The sequence below is a fragment of the Petaurus breviceps genome, unplaced genomic scaffold, assembly GCF_028583685.1.
Source record: "Petaurus breviceps papuanus isolate PSGF00001 unplaced genomic scaffold, PetGlider_PUasm1.0 172, whole genome shotgun sequence".
Taxonomy (NCBI): domain Eukaryota; kingdom Metazoa; phylum Chordata; class Mammalia; order Diprotodontia; family Petauridae; genus Petaurus; species Petaurus breviceps.
In genome coordinates this window covers 4,775,619-4,795,548 of record NW_027185755.1, presented here as the reverse complement: position 1 = coordinate 4,795,548, position 19,930 = coordinate 4,775,619, and the positions used below count along the sequence as shown (strand labels likewise).

Genomic DNA, 19,930 nt, shown 5'->3' with positions numbered 1-19,930 from the left:
CTTGGTTTTAATCCCAGCTCCTTTGAACTCTGGAATATCATATTCCAAGCCCTTCAGTCCCTCAATGTAGAAGCTGCCAGATCCTGCGTTATCCTGATTGTGTTTTCACAGTATTCAAATTTTTACCTGGCTGCTTGTAATATTTTCTCCTTGATCTGGGAACTCCAGAACCTGGCTATAATATTCCTAGGAGTTTTCTTTTTGGGATCTTTTTCAGGAGGTGATCAGTGGATTATTTCAACCTCTATTTTGCCCTCTGGTTCTAAAACATCAGGGCAATTTTCCTTGAAAATTTCTTGGAGGATGATTTCTAGGTTCTTTTTTTGGTCATGGCTTTCAGGTAGTCTAATAATTTTTAAATTATCTCTCCTGGATCTATTTTCCAGATCCATGGTTTTTTTTCAATAAGATATTTCACATTGCCTTCTATTTTTTTATTTGTTTGGATCTGTTTAATAATATATTGATTTCTTATAAAGTCACTAGCTTCCATTTGCTCCAATCTAATTCTGAAGGAATGATTCTCTTCAGCGAGCTTTTGAGATTCTTTTTCCATCTGGAAAATTTGGCTTTTTAAGGCATTCTTCTCATTGGCTTTTTGGGCCTCTTTTGCCATTTGAGTTAGTCTTTTTTTTAAGGTGTTATTTTCTTCAGTCAGGTTGTTGACTCTCATTTTATAATTTTCTTGCATCATTCTCATTTCTCTTCCCAATTTTTCCTCCACCTTTCTTATTTGCTTTTTAAAATCCTTCTTAAGCTCCTCTATGGCTTGTAAACAGCATATTCTTTTCTTAGAAGTTTCTGGTGCAGGAGTTCTGACTTCACTGTCTTCCTCCTATTTTATGCCCTGATCCTTTTTGTCCCCAAAAAAGGAGTCCAAAGTTGGATTACTGTGCTTGCCTTGCTTCTCTCATTTGCTCATGTTGCCATTCAATTACTTGACTTTTGAGCTTTTTGTCACAGTAGAACTCTGCTACCAGAGTTGGGCGCTTTGTCCCAAATCGCTGGGGTTTTCTCAGTTGCTGGAGCTATTAGTTGGGTGCCTTCTCGGAAGCCTCCCCACACTCTGGCAAACTGGTCACACACCCTAGGACCTCCACCCCAAACTGCAATCCAGATCCAAGCAGGTTAAAGCAAGAGGGATTACCCCTCATACTGGTGGCTTGGTCCCCCCACAATCTGCAGGCCAGGAGCTCTAAAGCAGCCATGTGGCAGTGGCTGAACAGCTGCTGTGCCTCAGTCACTTCTCGGCCAGAGGGCAAAGGCCGGATTGCATTCCCAAATTTCCAGGTCCCATAGTCCACACTGCACTGATCTCTCACTTTGTCCTTAGCATCTATGTGTTGATAATTCTGCAAACTGTCATAGCTGCTGAAGATCTGAAGTCCTTCTAGCCAACTTTGAGCTAATTTTTTTTTAAAAGCAATCAGGGTTAAGTAACTTGCTCAAGGTTACACGGCCAGTTATTTCTGGGTGTGGCGCTAAGTATCTGAGCCCAGATTTGAACCCCAGGTCATCCCGACACTGGAGCCGGTGCTCTTACTTGCTGAGCCACCTTGCCACCCCGCTTTGAGCTAATTTTTAAAAAAATTTATTTATATACTTTTAGTTTACAACATTCAGTTCCACAATCCCTTGCATTCCAAATTTTCTTCCCTCCCCCACAATGACAGCAAGCAATCTGATATAGGTTCTACAAATATCTTCGCATTAAACATTATTCAAGTTGTAAAGAAGAATTATGACCAATGGAGTGAACAGCAAGAAAAAAGGAACAGAAAAAAAACAAAACAAAAAAGAGAGAGAGCAAGTAGTTTGCTTCAATCTGCATTCAGATTCTGTAGTTCTTTCTCTGAATGTATATATCCCTTCCTAACATGAGTCTTTCGGAGTTGTCTTATAACCTTGTATTGCTGAGAAGAGCCCAGTCTATCAAACTTAGTCATCACAGATACAGTGTATCTATAATTGTGTAAAAAGTTCTCCTGGTTCTACTCTCCTTACTCAGCATCAGTTTATATGAGTCTCTCCAGGTTCTTATGAAGTCCATCTGTCCCTCATTTCTTATAGCACAATAATATTCCATTACGTTCATATACCACAACTTGTTCAGCCATTCCCCAGTTGATGGGCATCCCCTTAATTTCCAATTCTTTGCCACCACAAAAAGAGCTACTATAAATATTTTTATACATATGGGTCTTTTCCCTACTTGTATAATCTCTTTGGAATACAGCCTTAGAAGTGGTATTTCTCTCAGACACTTAACACCCACACAAAAAAACTAGCTGTGTAACCTTGGGCAAGTTACTTAACCCTAATTGCCCTCCAAAAGGCAAAAAAAAAAAAGTGGTATTTCTGGGTCAAAGAGTATGCATTTTTTATAGCCCTTTGGGCATAGTTCCAAATTGCTCTCCAGAATGGTTGAATCAATTCACAACTCCACCAACAATGCATTAGTGTTCCAACTTTAACACTTCCTCTCCAGCATTTATCATTTTCCTGTTTTGTCATATTAACCAATCTGACCAGTGAAATGTGGTACTTCAGAGTTGCTTTGATTTGCATTTCTCTAATCAGTAGTGATTTAGAGCATTTTTTCATATGCTTATAGATATCTTTAATTTCATTTCTGAGAACTGTCTGTTCATATCCTTTGACCATTTATCAATTGGGCAATGATTTGTATTCTTACAAATTTGACTCAGTTCTCTGTATATTTTAGAAATGAGGCCTTTATCAGAGACTCTGGTTATAAAAATTCTTTATCAATTTTCCGCTTCCCTCCTAATCTTGGTTACATTGGTTTTAGTTGTACAAAAACTTTTCAGTTTAATGTAATCAAAGTTATCCATTTTGCATTTCATAATGTTCTCTATCTCTTGTTTGAACATAAAATCTTTCCTTCTCCATCAATCTGACAGGTAAACTATTCCTTGTTCTCCCAGATTGTTTACAATATCAGCCTTTATATCTAGATTGTGCACCCATTTGAGCCATTTTTTAAAAAAGTAAGCTTCAGTTGTTACCCGCCATCCTCTCATCTTTCCCTCATTCTCACATCTTAATTTTATTTTTTTTTTAAATCATCCCATTATAGTCAACTACCACCCTTACTCTCTGTCTACATATATTCTTTCTAACTGGTTCTAATTATTTTCTTAGGTATTAGAAGTATCATCTTCCCATGTAGGAATGTAAACAATTACAAATATTTTCTTTGATTACTTCATCTGAAAACTGACTGCTTATATCCTTTGACCACTTATCAATTGGGGAATGACTTATAGTCTTATGAATTTGACTCAGTTCTCTGCATATTTGAGAAATGAGGTCTTTATCAGAGAAACTGGCTGTAAATTATTTTTCACAATTTTGGTTACTGTGTATTTCCTTTCATTCTGTTTTCTACCATTTATCTATTCTCTTCTTCCTTTCACCTTGTCTATCCTCAAAAGTGTTTTGCTTCTTCAACCTTCCCTTTTATCAGCACCCCCTTCCCTTTCTCTTATCTCCTTCCCCTTCTACTTTCCTGTAGGGTAATATAGATTTCTATACCCAACTGAGTGTGCATGTTATTCCCTTTTTGAGCCAATTCCAATGCCTCCCCCTCCCACCTCCTCTATTTTCCCATCACTGTTAAAAGCTCTTTTGTTCCACTTTTATGTGCAATAATTTACCCCCATTCTACTTCTCCCTTCCCCTTTCTCCCAGTGCATTTTTCTTTCTCACCCCTTAATTTTATTTTTTTAGGTATCATCCCATCATATCCAACTCACATCTGTGCCCTCTATGTATTCTCTTTCTTACTGCCCTAACAATGCCCTAAAATCTTAGGAGTTACAAAGTATCATTTTCCCATGTGTAGGAGTCCAAACAGTTTAACCTTATTGAATTCCTTGTGATTTCTCTTTCCTGTTTACCTTTTTATGCTTCTTTTGAGTCTTATACTTGAAAGTCAGATTTCCTATTCAATTCTCATCTTTTCATCAGGAATGCTTGAAAGTCCTCTATTTCATTGAATATCCAATTCTCCCCAGAAGGATTAGATTCAGTTTTGCTGGATAGGTGATTTTTGGTTGTAATCCCAGCTCCTTTGCCTTCTGGATTATCCTGTTCCAAGCCCTCCAGCCCTTTAATGTCTAAGTTGCTAAATCTTGTGTTACCCTAACTGTAGCTCCACAATATTTGAATTGTTTCTTTCTGGCTGCTTGCAGTATTTTCTCCTTGACCTGGGAGCTCTGGAATTTCATTGTAATATTCCTGAGAGTTTTCATTTTGGGACCACTTTCAGGAGGTGATTGGTGGATTCTTTCAATTTGCATTTTGCCCTCTGGTTCTAAGATATCAGGGCAGTTTTCTTTGATAATTTCTTCAAATATGATGTCTAGGCTTTTTTTTATCATGGCTTTCAGGTAGTCCAATAATTCTTAAATTACCTCTCCTTAGTCTATTTTTCAGGTCAGTTTTCCAATGAGAGATTTCACATTTTCTTCTATTTATTTTTCATTCTTTTTTCTTTGTTTTATTGTTTCATGATGTCTCATGTAGTCATTAGCTTTACTTGCCCAATTAAAATTTTTAAGGAATCATTTTCTTCATTGAGGTTTTCTACCTCTTTTTCCATTTGACCAATTCTGTTTTTTAAGGTGTTATTGTCCTTATTATGTTGACTCTCTTTTCACAATTTTCTTGCATCACTCCCATTTCTTTTCCCAGTTTTTCCCTACTTCTCTTATTTGATATTTAAAGTCCTTTTTTAGTGCTTCCAGGAATTCTTTTTGGGCCTGTGACCAATTCAGATTTTTCTTTGAAGCTTTAGATGTAACTGTTTTGACTTCACTGTTGTTTTCTGGGTTTATGTCTTGCTCTTCCCTGTCACCATAGTAACTTTCTATGGTCAGGTCCTTTTGTTGTTTGCTCATTTTTCCATTCTATTCCTTGACTTTTAACTTTATATTATAGTTGGGCCCTTCTCCCAGGATGAAGGGGGCACTATCCCAAGCTCCAGGCCTTTCTTGCTGCTGTTTTCTGAGCTAGCTCTGGGGCTCTGTAGGTTTTAGTCCTTCCAAAGTGGTAAGATCTAGGGAGAGATGTGGTCACTGCTCTCTTGACCTGTGCTGTGTTCTGTGAGTGATGACAAGCATTCTTCTCTGCCCTGGAATTGTGACCAGGGCCCTTGCATTCTTGTAGCCACAAGTGCTTGTGAGCTAGTGCTCCTGGATAAAGATGACTTTAATTAGACCTCTATTTTGCTCCTATCAGTATTAATCAGTTCAGTGCAATTCCATAGGGGTAATGATTGTTTGCAATTGTTATTGATGCACTCATCTAGTGTTATGGGATTGGGGATTTAAGATGTTCCTTGCACCTAGGCCCTTTGATAGTCTTAAGTGACTCTGAGAACCTTCCTTGATTTGAAAATATACTTTGCCCCCTAATAGGCTGAATGTGGTTACATGGAGCCTGTGGTGAGAGGCTTGTTTTTCAGGAATGTCCACACCTGGTTTCTTTTTATTGGGCAGTGGGTTAAGACAGTTGTGACATTCTCTGAGCCAGGAAAAGGCTGTATATACCCTGATGTGAGATTTTGTTTTGGGGCTCACTTTGAGAAGAGTTTTGTGATTTGACCAGACGTGACTCTGGGCAGCCGTTGAGCCCCCCAGCTTTGAAAACCCAGATGTTGGTGTTTCCCTCTCTGGTAACTGACTAGGTATGGATGTAATGGTCAGATAGTTGGAAGCCTGTCTGCTGATCTGTTTCTCTGTCTGCTTTTAACTTGTTTGTATTCTCTGAAGTTCAGGGTGCTGATCTTTTTCCCCTAAACTAGGTAAATGACATATGTTTGATTAAGATTGTTAACCCATTTTGAGTTGCTTTCCTTTAGAAAAGCAGATTTAAGAACCTGTATCGGCAGCCATCCTGGGGATGCTATGGTGTTTGCTGCTATATCTAGTAACATGCATTTAGTCAGTTTAATCAACTAATAATATAAGAATAATACGTATTAATGCATGTTTTACATATATCATATAGATATAATTAAATAAGATAGGTTCTTTTTTATAGGGAGCCTCAAACTTTAAAATCTATGAATCCACTGTTAATCACTTATTTACCAGTTATGAAGTTCACTTGTGTAACCACAGAAATGCTGATGACCAAACCCAGTGTGTGTAGGATGCTTGATGTAATATGGACAGTCCCCCCAACTTATTTTTGTACCTCTGGACCACCCTCTCTTTCCCAATATGAACAAGGGACCATCTTGTGACCAATTAGTCTGCAGAGATGACCCTTGCCTTGCCCATCCTGTGACCATCCATGATTCATTATTTCTGGCCCTCTTGGCAGGTAAAAAGCAAGGTCTTTCAACCAATGAGATCCTGTATTTTGCTTTACCTCTTCTGAGTGATGGGTATCAAGCCCAACAAAAGTAAAGCCCTGTTGCAAGGGGGCATCTCAGAAAATTTAGAAGATCTGAGGTCCCATTCATTGAAGGGGTCTAATCTCTTTAATAAATGGTTAATGGCTCAGAGCTCTGTCTCAGTGGTTTTTCTTGCATATTGGATAATTTTGAACCCTACACACCACCCTCCAAGGTTCCCCTATAAGCTCCTTCTAACAACTTCTGCTGACACTGATCAACTGCCCCCAAAGCCTGCTGATGGCAAGGTCTGAGCTGGGCTCCAAGTTCAATCTCCACATGTAGCCTGCTGAAGAAAATAATTTACAAATACCTCTGTTGGCCTTCTCATTTTCATTAACGATGTGATCAAACTATAATCAAACATCATTCTTATAAAGGTATTTAAGTGTGAAAATAAGTCAGTTCACATATTTTAGGCCTTTTTTGTTCCTCAAACCTGAGCCATATTTTCCAACATACATTTCACCAGACTCCCTTGTGTCCATCTTTCCACTGAAGCATCAATGTATATGTTGACATTGAAATGCCTTGCAAAGGCAGACAGTGCAAACCTTGCCAGAATGACTGTTATATATAAAATTTTAAAAGTTTTTGTACTAACAAAACCAATGTAGGTAAAAATTAGAAGGGTAAGCATTAACTAGGGAAAATCTTTACAGTAAATTTCTCTCATAAAGGTATACATGTTATATATATTTAATTAATACATATAATATCCCATATTTAACATATAAGTATATATGTGAAACTGATACAAATTAATAAGATGATGAGATGTTTTCCATTAGATAAATGGTTAAAAACAGGCAGGTTTTTAAATTCTTTTTATTATTTACTTTTTAGCAGTCTTTTTTAAACTTTTTTTAAATGTTAAGTTCCATATTCTCTCTCCCACACCTCCCCTACCCACTGAGAAGGCAAACAATATGATATCAATTATACATATGAAATCATGCAAAAATGTCTATATTAACCATATTGCAAAAAATATATAAAAAAATGAAACAAGTAAATTATACTTCAGTTTACACTCAAAGTTCATTAGTTCTCTCTCTAGAGGTGGATAGCATTTGTTGTTCATTAGTCCTTTGGAACTGTCTTGGATCACCTTATTGATTAGTCCAATCAAGTCTTTCACAGTTGATCATTATTGCAACATTGGTGTATTGGTGTCACTGTGCACAATGATCTCCTGGTTCTTTTCACTTCATTTTATATCAGTTCATATAGGTCTTGCCATGTTTTGTTTTTGTTTTTTTCTGAAACCACTCCCCCACAGGAAAATGAAGTCTGATTTGTCAATGCCTTGCCAACCTTAAAATGCTACATAAACACTTATTATTTATGGTTATTATTATTATTACTCTAGATCCTGAGGAAAGTCACCTCAGGGAGGCCAAGCTGTGCACGAGAGCTCAAGTTGAGAGAATACTGCATTTATTTAAGTCAGATTCCCAAATGGGGCAAAGTGGAGGCTTTTTCTTTCCAATTTTGAGATCATTTCCATAGTGGGCCTTCATCTTCAGTGGCTTCCCCATTAAATGCTTCAAAAATCTTATTTATTGTCCTGCCTTAACTCCAACTGGTAGAGCTCTGAGAGTTTCTGTGAGGGAAACATTTGAGCTGGCTGAGTTCTGAATCCTGAAGCTAAATTCAAAGGAAAACCTCACTCCCACTATCCAAAGAATGCTCCACAACTCTTCCTGAATTCATTTATTTTGGGGGGCATGGGTGGGTGGGTAGGGGAGGCAATCACAGTTAAGTGACTTGCCCAGAGTCACACAGCTAGTAAGTGTCTGAGGCTGAATGGGGGGAGGGGTGGTGTCCATACACTGCACCATCTAGCTCTACAGCTAATCCTTAATTTAGAGCAAAATGTCAGTGCCCAAACTGGGAGTACAGCTGTGTCCACCAAAGCACGTTATTGTTGTTTTCTTCCTCTATCTGAAAAAACAAAAACCAACAAACCAAAAAATGGTCATTAGCTTCTCTCTGGATATCATCATCTGCTCCTCCCAGAGACTAACACCTGCCCAGGGCTCTGTAAACAACTAGAGGCAGCTTTGGACACATTCAGAGGAAGGTCAGGAAGTACACAATCATGAGTTCAGGCTTCCAGGCAAAGCAGATGGTTTAGGGTTCCCCTGCATAGGTTTGAAAGTCTCATTACTGCAGAAATGGCTTCAGATGTCAACAAGCAGCCAGGTGGACCAGTGTATCCGTTTTATTGATGTCATTGTCTTGATTACAAGGGAGAGGGGGTGTGGGGGGGCTTTATAAAAACATTTTCAAGCAGCCACATTGCCACTATTGAATATCAGAACTATCAAAAATCCCCACAATTTGCTATCCAAACAAATTATCTTCCTGGATTTGCTCTTCTGCTTCCTGCCTGTGTGGCTTTAAGTTACTTAACTCCTCTGAGCTGCAGTTTCCTCAACTACAAAATCATGTCATGATGGCAATGACCATTTTATATAGAACTTTAAAGTTTGCAAAGTACATTACATACATTTTATCATTTTAGCTTCATAATTGCCCTGTGTGGAAAGTACTACCTACCGATGTTACTCTCCTCATTTTACAGATGACGAAACTAAGGCCTTTGATTAGGGTAACAGCCTCTTAAGCGGCAGAGACAGGATTTCGATACAGGTTTTCTGGATTCAACTAAGTCCAGCACTTTCTGGTCTCTCTCCCTCCCTTTCAAGATTGTTGAGAGACTGAAAATGAGGTAATGATGGGAAAGCCCTTTGTAAGTGGTGTAAGGTAACGGGTGTTTCTGCTCTCTAGATGAACACCTGCCTTAGGCTTGTGTTATAGCCAGGAACAGATGGGTAGGCAGGTAAAGCTCATGATACACATGGTACAACTTGGATGTTGTTATATATAGGGTATGTTGACAGAGCAGCTCTTTGCCACCCTGCTAGGCTAATGGTGTCCTTCCTGTAGGCACTAGCATGCGTTCTTACAAACATGGCAGGAACCATTTCCATCATTTGTCAAATCAAGCTGGCCCTTGAATCCTAAAGAGCTTGGTTCAAATCCTATTGATGGGGGACGGGATCCCAATAGGTTCAGCAGGAATTATGATCTTATCTAAGACCAGAAAACCTGCAATATCATCTGGAAAGAATTCAAGGTCTCAGGCTTAATTGGAGTGAGAGTTGTAGAAGTTTATTGTCATGCTTCCATGAGAAGCGGGCAAGAGTCCTTTAGGGGACCTGCAAGTGAGAGGGGTACATGCTTTTCCCTTTAAAGGGTAGGGCTGCTATTGTCAGGGCTGTCTGGATGGACGGGAGGTGCCTCAGTGCATAGACCAAGGTCAGAGCTGACCAAGAGGAGCATGTGAATAGATAGTTTAGATAAGGTTTGGGCCAGGCCTGAAGGAGACAAAAGGCAAGGACAAAGGAGGTTGTGGGCCAGGCCCAGAAGAAATGAAGAGATTAAGTAAGAACAAAGGGGTCACAGGGTGTTGCCTAGGTGGAGTGTGGGATTGGGAGAAGCGGCAGATCTCAAGGGTGGGAAAGGACAAATTGCAGTTACAATTGAACAGACTGGTTTTACAAGTTGGTTTCACAAATTGACATAGACCCCAGGTACCCCCATCACTGTCACTAAAGTTATGTGACACTTTAACATCTACATGCCCCCAGGTGGCTCTTTCAGACTCCTGTACTAAGTGATAGACAGATGACACCAGTCCATCACCAAACATTTACTAAGCATTAACTTTATGTGCTGGGCGATCTACTGAGTGGTGAAAACAATGCCTGCCTTTGAGGAACTTGCATTTTAGTCGAGGATTTGATACCTACGTCAGTAGAGGCAGACAAGAGACAGTGTATGTGGAAGGTAACTGTAGAGGGGAAGGCTGGGGAGGGAAGGAGGTGGGTGGAAGCTGCAGAAAAGCATCCCACCTACGGCAGACAGCCAGTGCAAGTGTTTGTATCCATGTCTAAAGACTGAGAACTTCTGTCTAATGGGGCTCATCTTGGCAATCAAAAGATTCTGTGTCTGTCTCTAGAGATAAACAAGACAGTAGAAAAGCAGTTTGGTTTAATAGAGAAGGGATAGAATGCAGCAGAGATGTTTTAAGGTTCAAACGAGATAATGGATGTAAAGCACTCTGTAAACGTTCAAGTATTGTGTAAATGCAAGTTATTGTTCTTATGACTATTATTAATTATTGTTAGCCTCCAGTTCCCAGGCCTGGTGGTAACTTCATTCCTGGAGCCTTCTACTTTAGCACTCCTACTGAGCTCAAGCAATTTTTATAGAGCAACGCAAGGGGGTATAGGTAGGGGGAAGCCTAGGGACCACTCCTCAAAGACTGTTATTCAGTGAATAAAATAAAATTCATAGTATTACAAAAGAAACCAAATATATAGGAATATACTTATCAAATTATTTTCTAAAATACCAGCTCTTCCAGAAAATAAAATGTTTGCACCCACTTTTGAGTTTAATTTGCATTGTTTACATTTAATTTATATTATTTACATTCAAGTCTAGACAACTAACAAAACAAAATATCAAGCCCTGATTTATAGTAATTGCTGACTTCTGAGGTGCAAATGTTCACACTGAAAATTTGATAGTGGATTCTTGCAAGCCTGGTGTTGGCCTCAGCATGTCCCTGGATATGAGATATTGTAGGTGGGAAATTGATAGGACTTGGCAATCAATTGAATATGAGAGGAGAGGCAAAGGCAACTCCGTGGTTTCAGATATGGGAGAGGCATGAATGGTGATGACATTTAGAGAAGTAGAAAAGTACAAAACAATCTGGCTTAGGTGCAAAGATAAATCTGTCTTTGGGCCTGGTAAGTACTAGTTGCCACTAGACATCAAAGTGAAAATGTCCTGCAGATAGCTTCCAAGATCTATCTGGCACTTACAAGAGAGATCAGGGCTGGAGATAAACTGCTAAGAGATATTTTCTTTTTTTTTCTTTTTGGAGGTGCAATTGGGATTAAGTGACTTGCCTAAGGTCACATGGTTAGTTTTGTGTGTGTATATGTGTGTGTTTTGTGTCTGAGGCCAGATTTGAACTCAGGTCCTCCTGACTCCAGGGCCAGAGCTCTTATTCACTGTACCACCTAGCCACCCCTCTGAGAGATATTTTCAAGAAAGTGATAGCTGAAGTCATGGGAATTGGAAAACTATCAAGGAAGAGAATTTGGACAAAGAAGGCAAGGGATAGAGCCTTGGGCAACAGCCCCCTTATGGGAAATGAGCCAAGGAGACAAATTGAGAGGCTAGGGGGACAAGAGAACCAGGAGACTAGGTTGTCTTAGAGCAGGGAAGAAAAGCATATCCAGAAGCAGTGCAGGGGCAAGTGCTAAATGTTGTAGCAAGGTCAAGGAAGGGTTAAAAAAAAAAAGGCATTGGTATTAAAAATGGTAAGTGTGAAGAATGTGAACAAGGGAAATAATATAGGGGGAAAAGATGAGAGTACAAAGTGATGCCATGTAAGATCAGTGGGACTAGAAGAAATTACATGTTGACTATGTTATAAACATACTCAGTCTAGGAATAAACAATACTTGTTGGAAAGTCAGGAAGCGTTTCATTATCTTTATTTTACATTTATTCTGTCCTGAATAAATAGGTAACCTCTTCAAAAGACTACAGAGAATCAGACAAATTCAAGCCCTTTTATGCTGCTTCCATTCTAATTTCCTGCCTTGTTTCTCCCTTTAAAACTGGGATTGGTTCCAGCTCTTCTGGGTTACAATCTTTCTGACCAGCCCATTACATATATGTTCCCTCCTCCCACCAACATGAGCTACATGCACCCCATGATCAGATAATGAGGCTCTAATTCCATTTGGGGTGTGTCAGTAGTTTAAGCATAAGGGTAAACGTGTGTTAATGAAAAGTTGGTGACCATCCTTGGACCTTCAGCTTTGCTCAGGCACCTTTCAAGGGTAAACTTACAGATTTCTTCCTATATGATTGGATAGGGCTGCTCTGCCCTTCCTCCCCTCATCCTGATTTACACCTTTCCTGCACTTCCTGTGCAACATCTGTCTTTTTGGAACATCCATTGTTCCTATAGAATCTGTGGAAACCAAACTTATAGCATTTCTCACAATTCCCCTATTTTCTTTTTAATAAAGATTTGGTTTCCACATCTTTAAGCTACCCCTTTCTCAAACTGTTTCAAAGTCAGTTCACATTTCTCATCACTAGTGTACTGCTCTAGTGGAATCATGAATCTTTTCTGTTAGAATCTTTACCTCTCCATTGTTGAATACATGTATCTGCCCTATCTTATTGACAGATTCCTGTACTATTCAAGTTATTAACCAAATAATACAGGAGAGACACATAGGTAGCAAGATTACTCTGCCCTTATGATTCCTAACAATTTCTTCCACCAAGATCCAGTGAACCAGCCCATCCAGGATGTGCCAGACAGGGGGGACATGGGCTAGTTTTCTAATGTTCTTAGTTATTTCTTCTATCACTTTTCCATTATCATCAATCCTTATGCAATAGTTTGACATGTTCAGCTTGCCACACACTCCTCCTTCTGCCAGAAAATAGTCTAACACTAACTGGTGCTGAAGGACTGCTTCTCTTGTTTAAGCAGCCTGATCAGCTAACAGATCTAAAGCTCTGGCAGTTTAGTTGGTAATCTCTATTACTGTCTGAAGGCTTATGAACCTGTTTACTATGTAAATGGGAGTCCTGTAACCCTAACTCCCATTTCCCATTTAGGTAAGATCAACGCATTGACAAATTACAAGGGGGCAGTCCCCTTTATGAGTACAGATACAGGGACCCAAAAGAAAGTAGTAACAATCAATTGTACCTTCAAGGTCCAAAAATCTCTTCTCACACAACTGGAGGGGGGGAGGGTGGAAGGGGGCAGGCATCATCTGATGGATGTTCTCTGGTCCAGTCATCTTTAGTACCTCATCTCAGCTTCTTTTTCTTCTGCCTTCTTTTGTCCACTCTCCTACAAAAGTGACCTTGTAACAATTTTAAATTACCATTCCTAAACCTTATGCCCTTATCATTCTTAGGAAATCAAAATTGGAATCTTGGCCAATTGTCATGTTCAAGAAACTCACATTAAAACCCAGTTCCTTATACTTTACATTAATTCATTATTAATTCTACCAGGAGGATGATATTTCACCAAGGAATTAGTAACAGGCTCCAATACATACATAAATATACTAAGTAATCAATTTGTAACAAATATATATCAAACAATGAAACAATTCCAACTTCTGGTCATGTTATGCCTTTTTTTTTTTTTAAGCAATTGGGGTTAAATAACTTGCTCAAGGTTACACGGCCAGGTGTTTCTGGGTGGGTGCCAAGTGTCTGAGCCTTCGATCCCAGGTTATCCTGACTCTGGGGCAGGTGTTCTTACTCACTGTGCTACCTGGCCTCCCCAAATACCTTTTTAAACCATTTACAAAGCAGACCAGAAACCATTCTTTTTTTTTTTTTTAACATTAATTATAACAAAACTGAGGCAGGTATACTATTAACTAGGTAATGGAATAATATCCTCACAAGCCCTTGACCTAGTTGTTCCCATACTATTACAAAGAATTAAAGGACCCTGACTTATACAGGATTACATATACTAACAACAGATATCAAATCTAAATAACTAGTTGTTGTTTGGGCTAAAATCCTAAACCTAATAACTCAATCTTATAGTAACCTAAAATGTTCCAGAATCAATTATTTAATAGATTTGGTACTATACTTACAAAACTTTTGATTATAGGGGTGACTAGGTGGAGCAGTGAATAGAGCACCGCTCTCCTCAGGACGACCTGAGTTCAAATCCAGCCTCAGACACTTAACACTTACTAGCAGTATGACCTTAGGCAAGTCACTTAACCCCAATTGCCCCTCAAAAAAAAAAAGCAAAAAAACCTCCCAAAGCTTTTGATTATAGAAACTTGCCATTAAGAGAGTAGGGACATAACTAAAGCAAGGGAATAACATCTCCCCAACTTCATGTCAATTCCAGGCAGAAGGTATATCAAACTACAAACTACATCACTGAGCCAGGCCTCTGCCAGGAAATTAAATTGAGAGAGGCTTACCTAAGCACATGTGGAAAAGCCATTTTCTCAACCTCCCCATGAAATCACTCTCTACAATTCATAGATGCACCTTCTCCGGAAAAGCTTGGTTTATTTCTTAAGTCCAAAATAAAATAAAGTTTTTTTTTTAAATGAAAGTACACGGGAAGAAAAGTACATGAAAGGGAATGATTTGTTGGACTAAAGTCCCTGAAGATCAAAAAGAAGGTCAAAGGTTTAGGTTGAAGCAGTCTGATATAGTCTACAGACTCTAGATTTGGACTTAGAGGACCTGGGTTCAAATCCTAACATATCTATTAAATGACCTATATTATCTTGGGGAGGGAGAGGTAAGGAGGGAGGCATCTCCAGTCATCCTGATCTATATCTTACTACTGGACCCAGATAACTAAAGAGGAGAGAATGAGCCGAGTAACTTTGCTTGGCCCTCTCTCACTTAAATCCAATTCACTTGCAAATCATGGCATCACCTTCCTAAAGGAATAGTCAAGTAAATAGAGAAGTAGGTAAATACTGCAAGACTTCCTTCACTATAGAAAGAGCTTAACTCCAAGCAGGAGCCCTTAACCTCTTTTGTGTCAGGGACCCCTGGGGCAAACTGGGGAAGCCTAGGGACCACTCCCCAAAGACTGTTATTAAGTGAATAAAATTAAATTCGTAGTATTACAAAAGAAACCAAATATATAAGAATATTCTTATCAAATTATTTTCTAAAAACAAATTCATGGACTCCAGGTTCAAAACCCTTGTACTAAGGGAATTCTGAAAGAGTTCCAATGAGAGGAATTTTTTAAATTATTAAAGTGTTTTGTAATACTCTTTGTTACCACAGACTGAAAATCCACAAAGTATAATGCTTGGAGGTTTCTTTCCCTGTTCTATTATAGAACAATATCCTTCATATGATAAAAACCAGTGTTCTTTTTAGCTCAGGTAGATTAAGCAGTTGCTCCAAACCCCAGGTTCATACTAAAAGTACTGAATCTTATTTCAGAAATATATATTGTACATGGGCACTCCTTTCCCCTTTTTGGGATCCCCAAAATAACCATCCTACTTTTGAGGTACCCTGTGAACCCACATCTACTACTGCTTTCTTTTCTCTAGTTGACTGAGTACAATTAGTTCAAAGCAAAAGCATTTAACAAAATAACAAGGCAAGATAAATTGCAATAAAATATTCCTCTGAAATGAAGAGGCACACTCTCCCCCAGATATGTACACCATCCCTGGGGAGAAGAATAGTACTTCTTAGAATATAAGCATAAGGGGCGGCCAGGAGGCTCAGCGAGTAAGAGCACCACCAGTCCACCACTATCTCCAGTGTTGCAGATGACCTGGGGATCAAATCTGGGCTCAGATACTCAGCACCACACCCAAAAATAACTGACCATGTAACCTTGAGCAAGTTACTTAACCCCAATTACTTATACAAAAAAAAAAAAAGAATATAAGTATAGTAGAAGAATATAATAGAAGAAGTATAGTACTCATGCATGAGAGGACTATTGTATTGGGGTAAATCTAATCCCATGGTATCTTCTGATGAGGCCATTGCTCTGCTCTCACTAGGCCTATTTCTTGCTATACACCATTTTTACTGACCTGGCTCAGACCTCTCAACTTCAGTCTTTCAGGGTAGAGTGGCTAAAACCTCTATCTAAAAAAGACTGCCTGACAGCATTTTAATTATGGCCACCACACTTAGCTAACAAAAGGTCAGGAGAATATTTACTCCCACCCCTCCTACCCTCAATGGTCTTTCCTTCTCAGACCCTAATGTCTGGGCCTGAGATCAAAGTCTTTTGTTTATAGACAATCTGACACACTCCCAAGATCCTCTCTGGATGAGTTACAAATGAATTTGGGAAATAAACAAAGGCAGGTCAAAAAGGGAAGGTCAGAGTTCTCCAATCACATATCCTAAAACCCTATCTTTATAATACACAATTGTCATTAGCAAAGCCTGAGTTTTTTGGTTCTAAACCAACAAAGACCTTGTTCTTCCTACACATAGAGCATAGTCCTTAAATTGTGAAGGCAGGGACCAGCTCCTGTTTATCTTTTTTATAACCTATAGGGACTAGTACAGTATGTAGTAGGGTTTCTTAAATGTTAAATAGATAAATGAATGAATGTTTATGCTCTTCCATCTTTCTACCTGAAATACTTTGTATAACTGTCCCTTCCACCTCCATTTCAGCACACATTTATCATGAACCTACTAATGTCCTAGGCAGTGTAGGAAATGTAAAGATAAGTGTGGTATGATTTCTGCCTTTATGGGGCTTACATTTAGGAGGAAGGTAGAAAATATACAAAAATTATTATCTTACCAAATGGAACATGGCAAATGCATAAGAGATTATAAACAAGAATGATATGAGGTGTGAAAAGTCAAGAGGATTACTGAATTGGGAATAAATTCCCTTTTAAAATGGCAAATATGAAGTATAAAAATAATTTCAATCATGAAATTGGTTGCTGAAGAGGAAAGCAGTTTATAAAAACCTTATACAATGGAAGGATCTGAAAATATGCTTTAAAATTTTTTTTCTTGTTTTATGTTATTCCCTTGATAAACATCAATCAACATGAACATTTCCACATACAATGAAGAACAGAAAAAGAGGCTTGTATATGAAACTGTGGGTTACATATCTCTGTGACATCCAGCTTGGTTTTTAAAAAATATATGTTAAACTTAACATGACAGTATCAACATTGCCCAGCTTGTTCCTTCTCATCTCTTCTGTGTATTTTCAAATGTTTCAGTGACACTTTTTTTTGCATCTCTGTCATTCCCTACTCCCTAACTATTCCCCACAAAAATAATCCTTCTCTTGTAACAAATAGGTGTAATCAAGTAAAACACACAGTGATCCTGTCTATAAATGTAAGCTCCATTCTTCACCTCTAGTTCACTCTTTCTCTCACCAAAAGATAGGAAGCAGGAACCATGATCTTCCTCCTGTAGTCATGATTGGTCACCTCATTGACCAGGGGTTTTGTCTTTTAAAGTTGTTTTCCTTTGCAATATTGCTGTGATGATATAAATTGTTCTGTTTTAATACTCTTTAAAAGAAAAACCCTTCATTCAGTTGTGAAGGATGAGTGCTCCCTTCCCTCACTCCCAGAACATTGTCTCCTGGTATTTAATCATCTCTGGCACATTGTGACTCATTCCTCAGCTGTTGGTTTCCTTATCCTGTCACACCAAGTGGGAGCTGGTATTTAGCCCAGACTGGCAGAATATGAGGAAACACGGGCGTGGACCATCCCATTTACCATAATTCTGAAATGTCCTTGTAAATACAGCTGTCATTATCTTGATCAGATGAAAACAGTTGTCAGGCTTTAGCTTCATAACTGATGGAGTTAATCCTCAGTTATTCAAGATAGATTTTTCCACTTTGGAAATTATTAACGTCCTTTACTTTCTTTTTTTTTTTATTTTTTTCTGGAAAACTTTATTTTTATCATAGGTGTAATGGGGACACAGCAAGTTAGATGATTCCAATTTTGTTGGCAACATCTAAAGCATCATAGTCTGGAGCAAGACGGACATAGGCCTTCTTCTCTCTATCGGGCCCGATCAGTGTGTTGACCTTGGCCACGACGATGTCATACAGCTTCTTTACGGCCTGCTTGATCTGGTGCTTGTTGGCCTTGACGTCCACAATGAAGACTAGGGTGTTGTTGTCCTCAATCTTCTTCATAGCAGATTTGGTGGTCAAGGGAAACTTAATGATGGCATGGTGATCGAGCTTGTTTCTTCGAGGGGCACTCTTCCAAGGGTATTTGGGCTGCCTTCTAAGTCTCAGTGTCTTGGGTCGCCGGAAGGTGGGGGATGTTTGGATCTTCTTCTTTTTGTGGCTATGGACACCCTTCAGCACTGCCTTCTTGGCCTTCAAGGCCTTGGACTTGGCTTCTGTCTTGGGGGGGACAACAGCTTCCTTCTTCGCCTTCAGCACCATGTTGGGGGAAAGGAACGTCCTTTACTTTATCTGAACCAGATCAGCTTGGACAAGTCACTTAAATTGGTTTTGTCCTCTGTAAATGGAAAGGGGGTTAGACTAGATCAGCTTTTGTTGTTGTTCTTTCATCTCCAGTTATGTCTGACTCTCTGTGACCCCATTTGGGGTTTTCTGGGCAGAGATACTGGAATGGTTTACATTTCCTTCTCCAGCTCATTTTACAGATGAGGAAACTGAGGCAAACAGGGTTAAGTGACTTGCCCAGGAGCACACAGCTAGTAAGTGTCTGAGGTTAGATTTGAACTCACCCAAGATGAGTCTTCTTAGCTCCAAACTGTGTACTCTATACTAGCTGTCCACATTAGACTAGATCATTCTTTTTTCTTTTGGATAATAAAAGAATTTTTATTATAAAGGGTTGACTTGACAAGTTAGGCACAAGTTACCCCTGAAACTTAAAAATATGGGGTGGCGAAAGCAGCATGTAGTGAAGTTAACCAAAAACATTTATTCAGACAATGCTTCGTTTTACCTTCTCCCTGTTTTCTCTTTTCCTCTCGGTTAGAGCTTGCCATCATACTACCCATTTCAAAAAAGGGTAGGGATTGGGGCGGCCAGGTAGCACAGTGAGTAAGAGCACCGGCCCCAGAGTCGGGATGACCTGGGATCAAATCCGGGTTCAAACACTTAGCACCACACCCAGAACCGTGTAACCTTGAGCAAGTTACTTAACCCCAATTGCTTTAAAAAAAAAAAAGGGGGGGGGTAGGGATAAAAATCAGTTCAATTTAGGCATCAGGACTTTCTAATATCCATCTAGAGCACCACAGAGTATATCCACCACTTCCTTTCTAGGGGACACTTGTAGATTCCTCTTCCTCAGGGAGATGCAAGTATGGGCATTGTTTCTGGTGGGGGTCCACTCTTTTCCTTAAGGTGGCTTTGATATAACCTTCGAAGATGGGCCAGCTCTCTCTCAGGTGGCTGCTGCCAATTGTACCATGGATACCAGGAGGTACCTGCAGCTAGGGCAGGAGCCACTGGGGTACAGCCCACAGCTCCATGGGAGTTGCTGAAATCAGTATTCCATGGCTGTACCAGTGGGATGTGGTAACTGAGAAAACCATGGTCTCTGGCCTTCAGGATAGCTTTGTATCAGCAATGCCATATTCACAATGTCTATGGAAATTACAGATATGCTGATATAATTATCCATCACAAAATACATCAGGCTTGCCATATGGGGGAATAAGCTAGAAAATTTATTAAAATACCAAAAGACTGAGTCCCAAAACCAGAAAGTGAAAGCCATCAGAGTAGTTATGAAATTGGCACAGGTAGATAAAGTAGAAAGCACCCACATTCTCAAACCTTTAAAACAGAACAGGCTACCTCAGGCAAAGGTCCTCCTCTCCCCACTCACAGCAACCACCCAGCAT

The 19,930-nt window shown here is 39.3% G+C and overlaps 1 protein-coding gene across 1 annotated transcript; it reads right to left on the bottom strand.

Annotated features, from left to right (window-relative positions):
• Positions 1–6,859: 6,859 nt before the first annotated feature.
• LOC138157460 (large ribosomal subunit protein uL23-like) lies at positions 6,860–18,909 on the bottom strand. Its single transcript, XM_069083048.1, has 3 exons — positions 17,452–18,909; positions 13,254–13,400; positions 6,860–8,374 (listed from the first exon to the last, which is right to left on the bottom strand). The coding sequence occupies exon 1, from the start codon at positions 18,489–18,491 to the stop codon at positions 18,021–18,023; it is 471 nt and encodes a 156-aa protein (XP_068939149.1). The 5' UTR covers positions 18,492–18,909; the 3' UTR covers positions 6,860–8,374; positions 13,254–13,400; positions 17,452–18,020.
• Positions 18,910–19,930: the final 1,021 nt, after the last annotated feature.

Excerpts from the sequence above, each read along its gene's own strand:
- LOC138157460 (XM_069083048.1), bottom strand. The coding sequence starts at position 18,491 with ATGGTGCTGAAGGCGAAGAAGGAAGCTGTTGTCCCCCCCAAGACAGAA.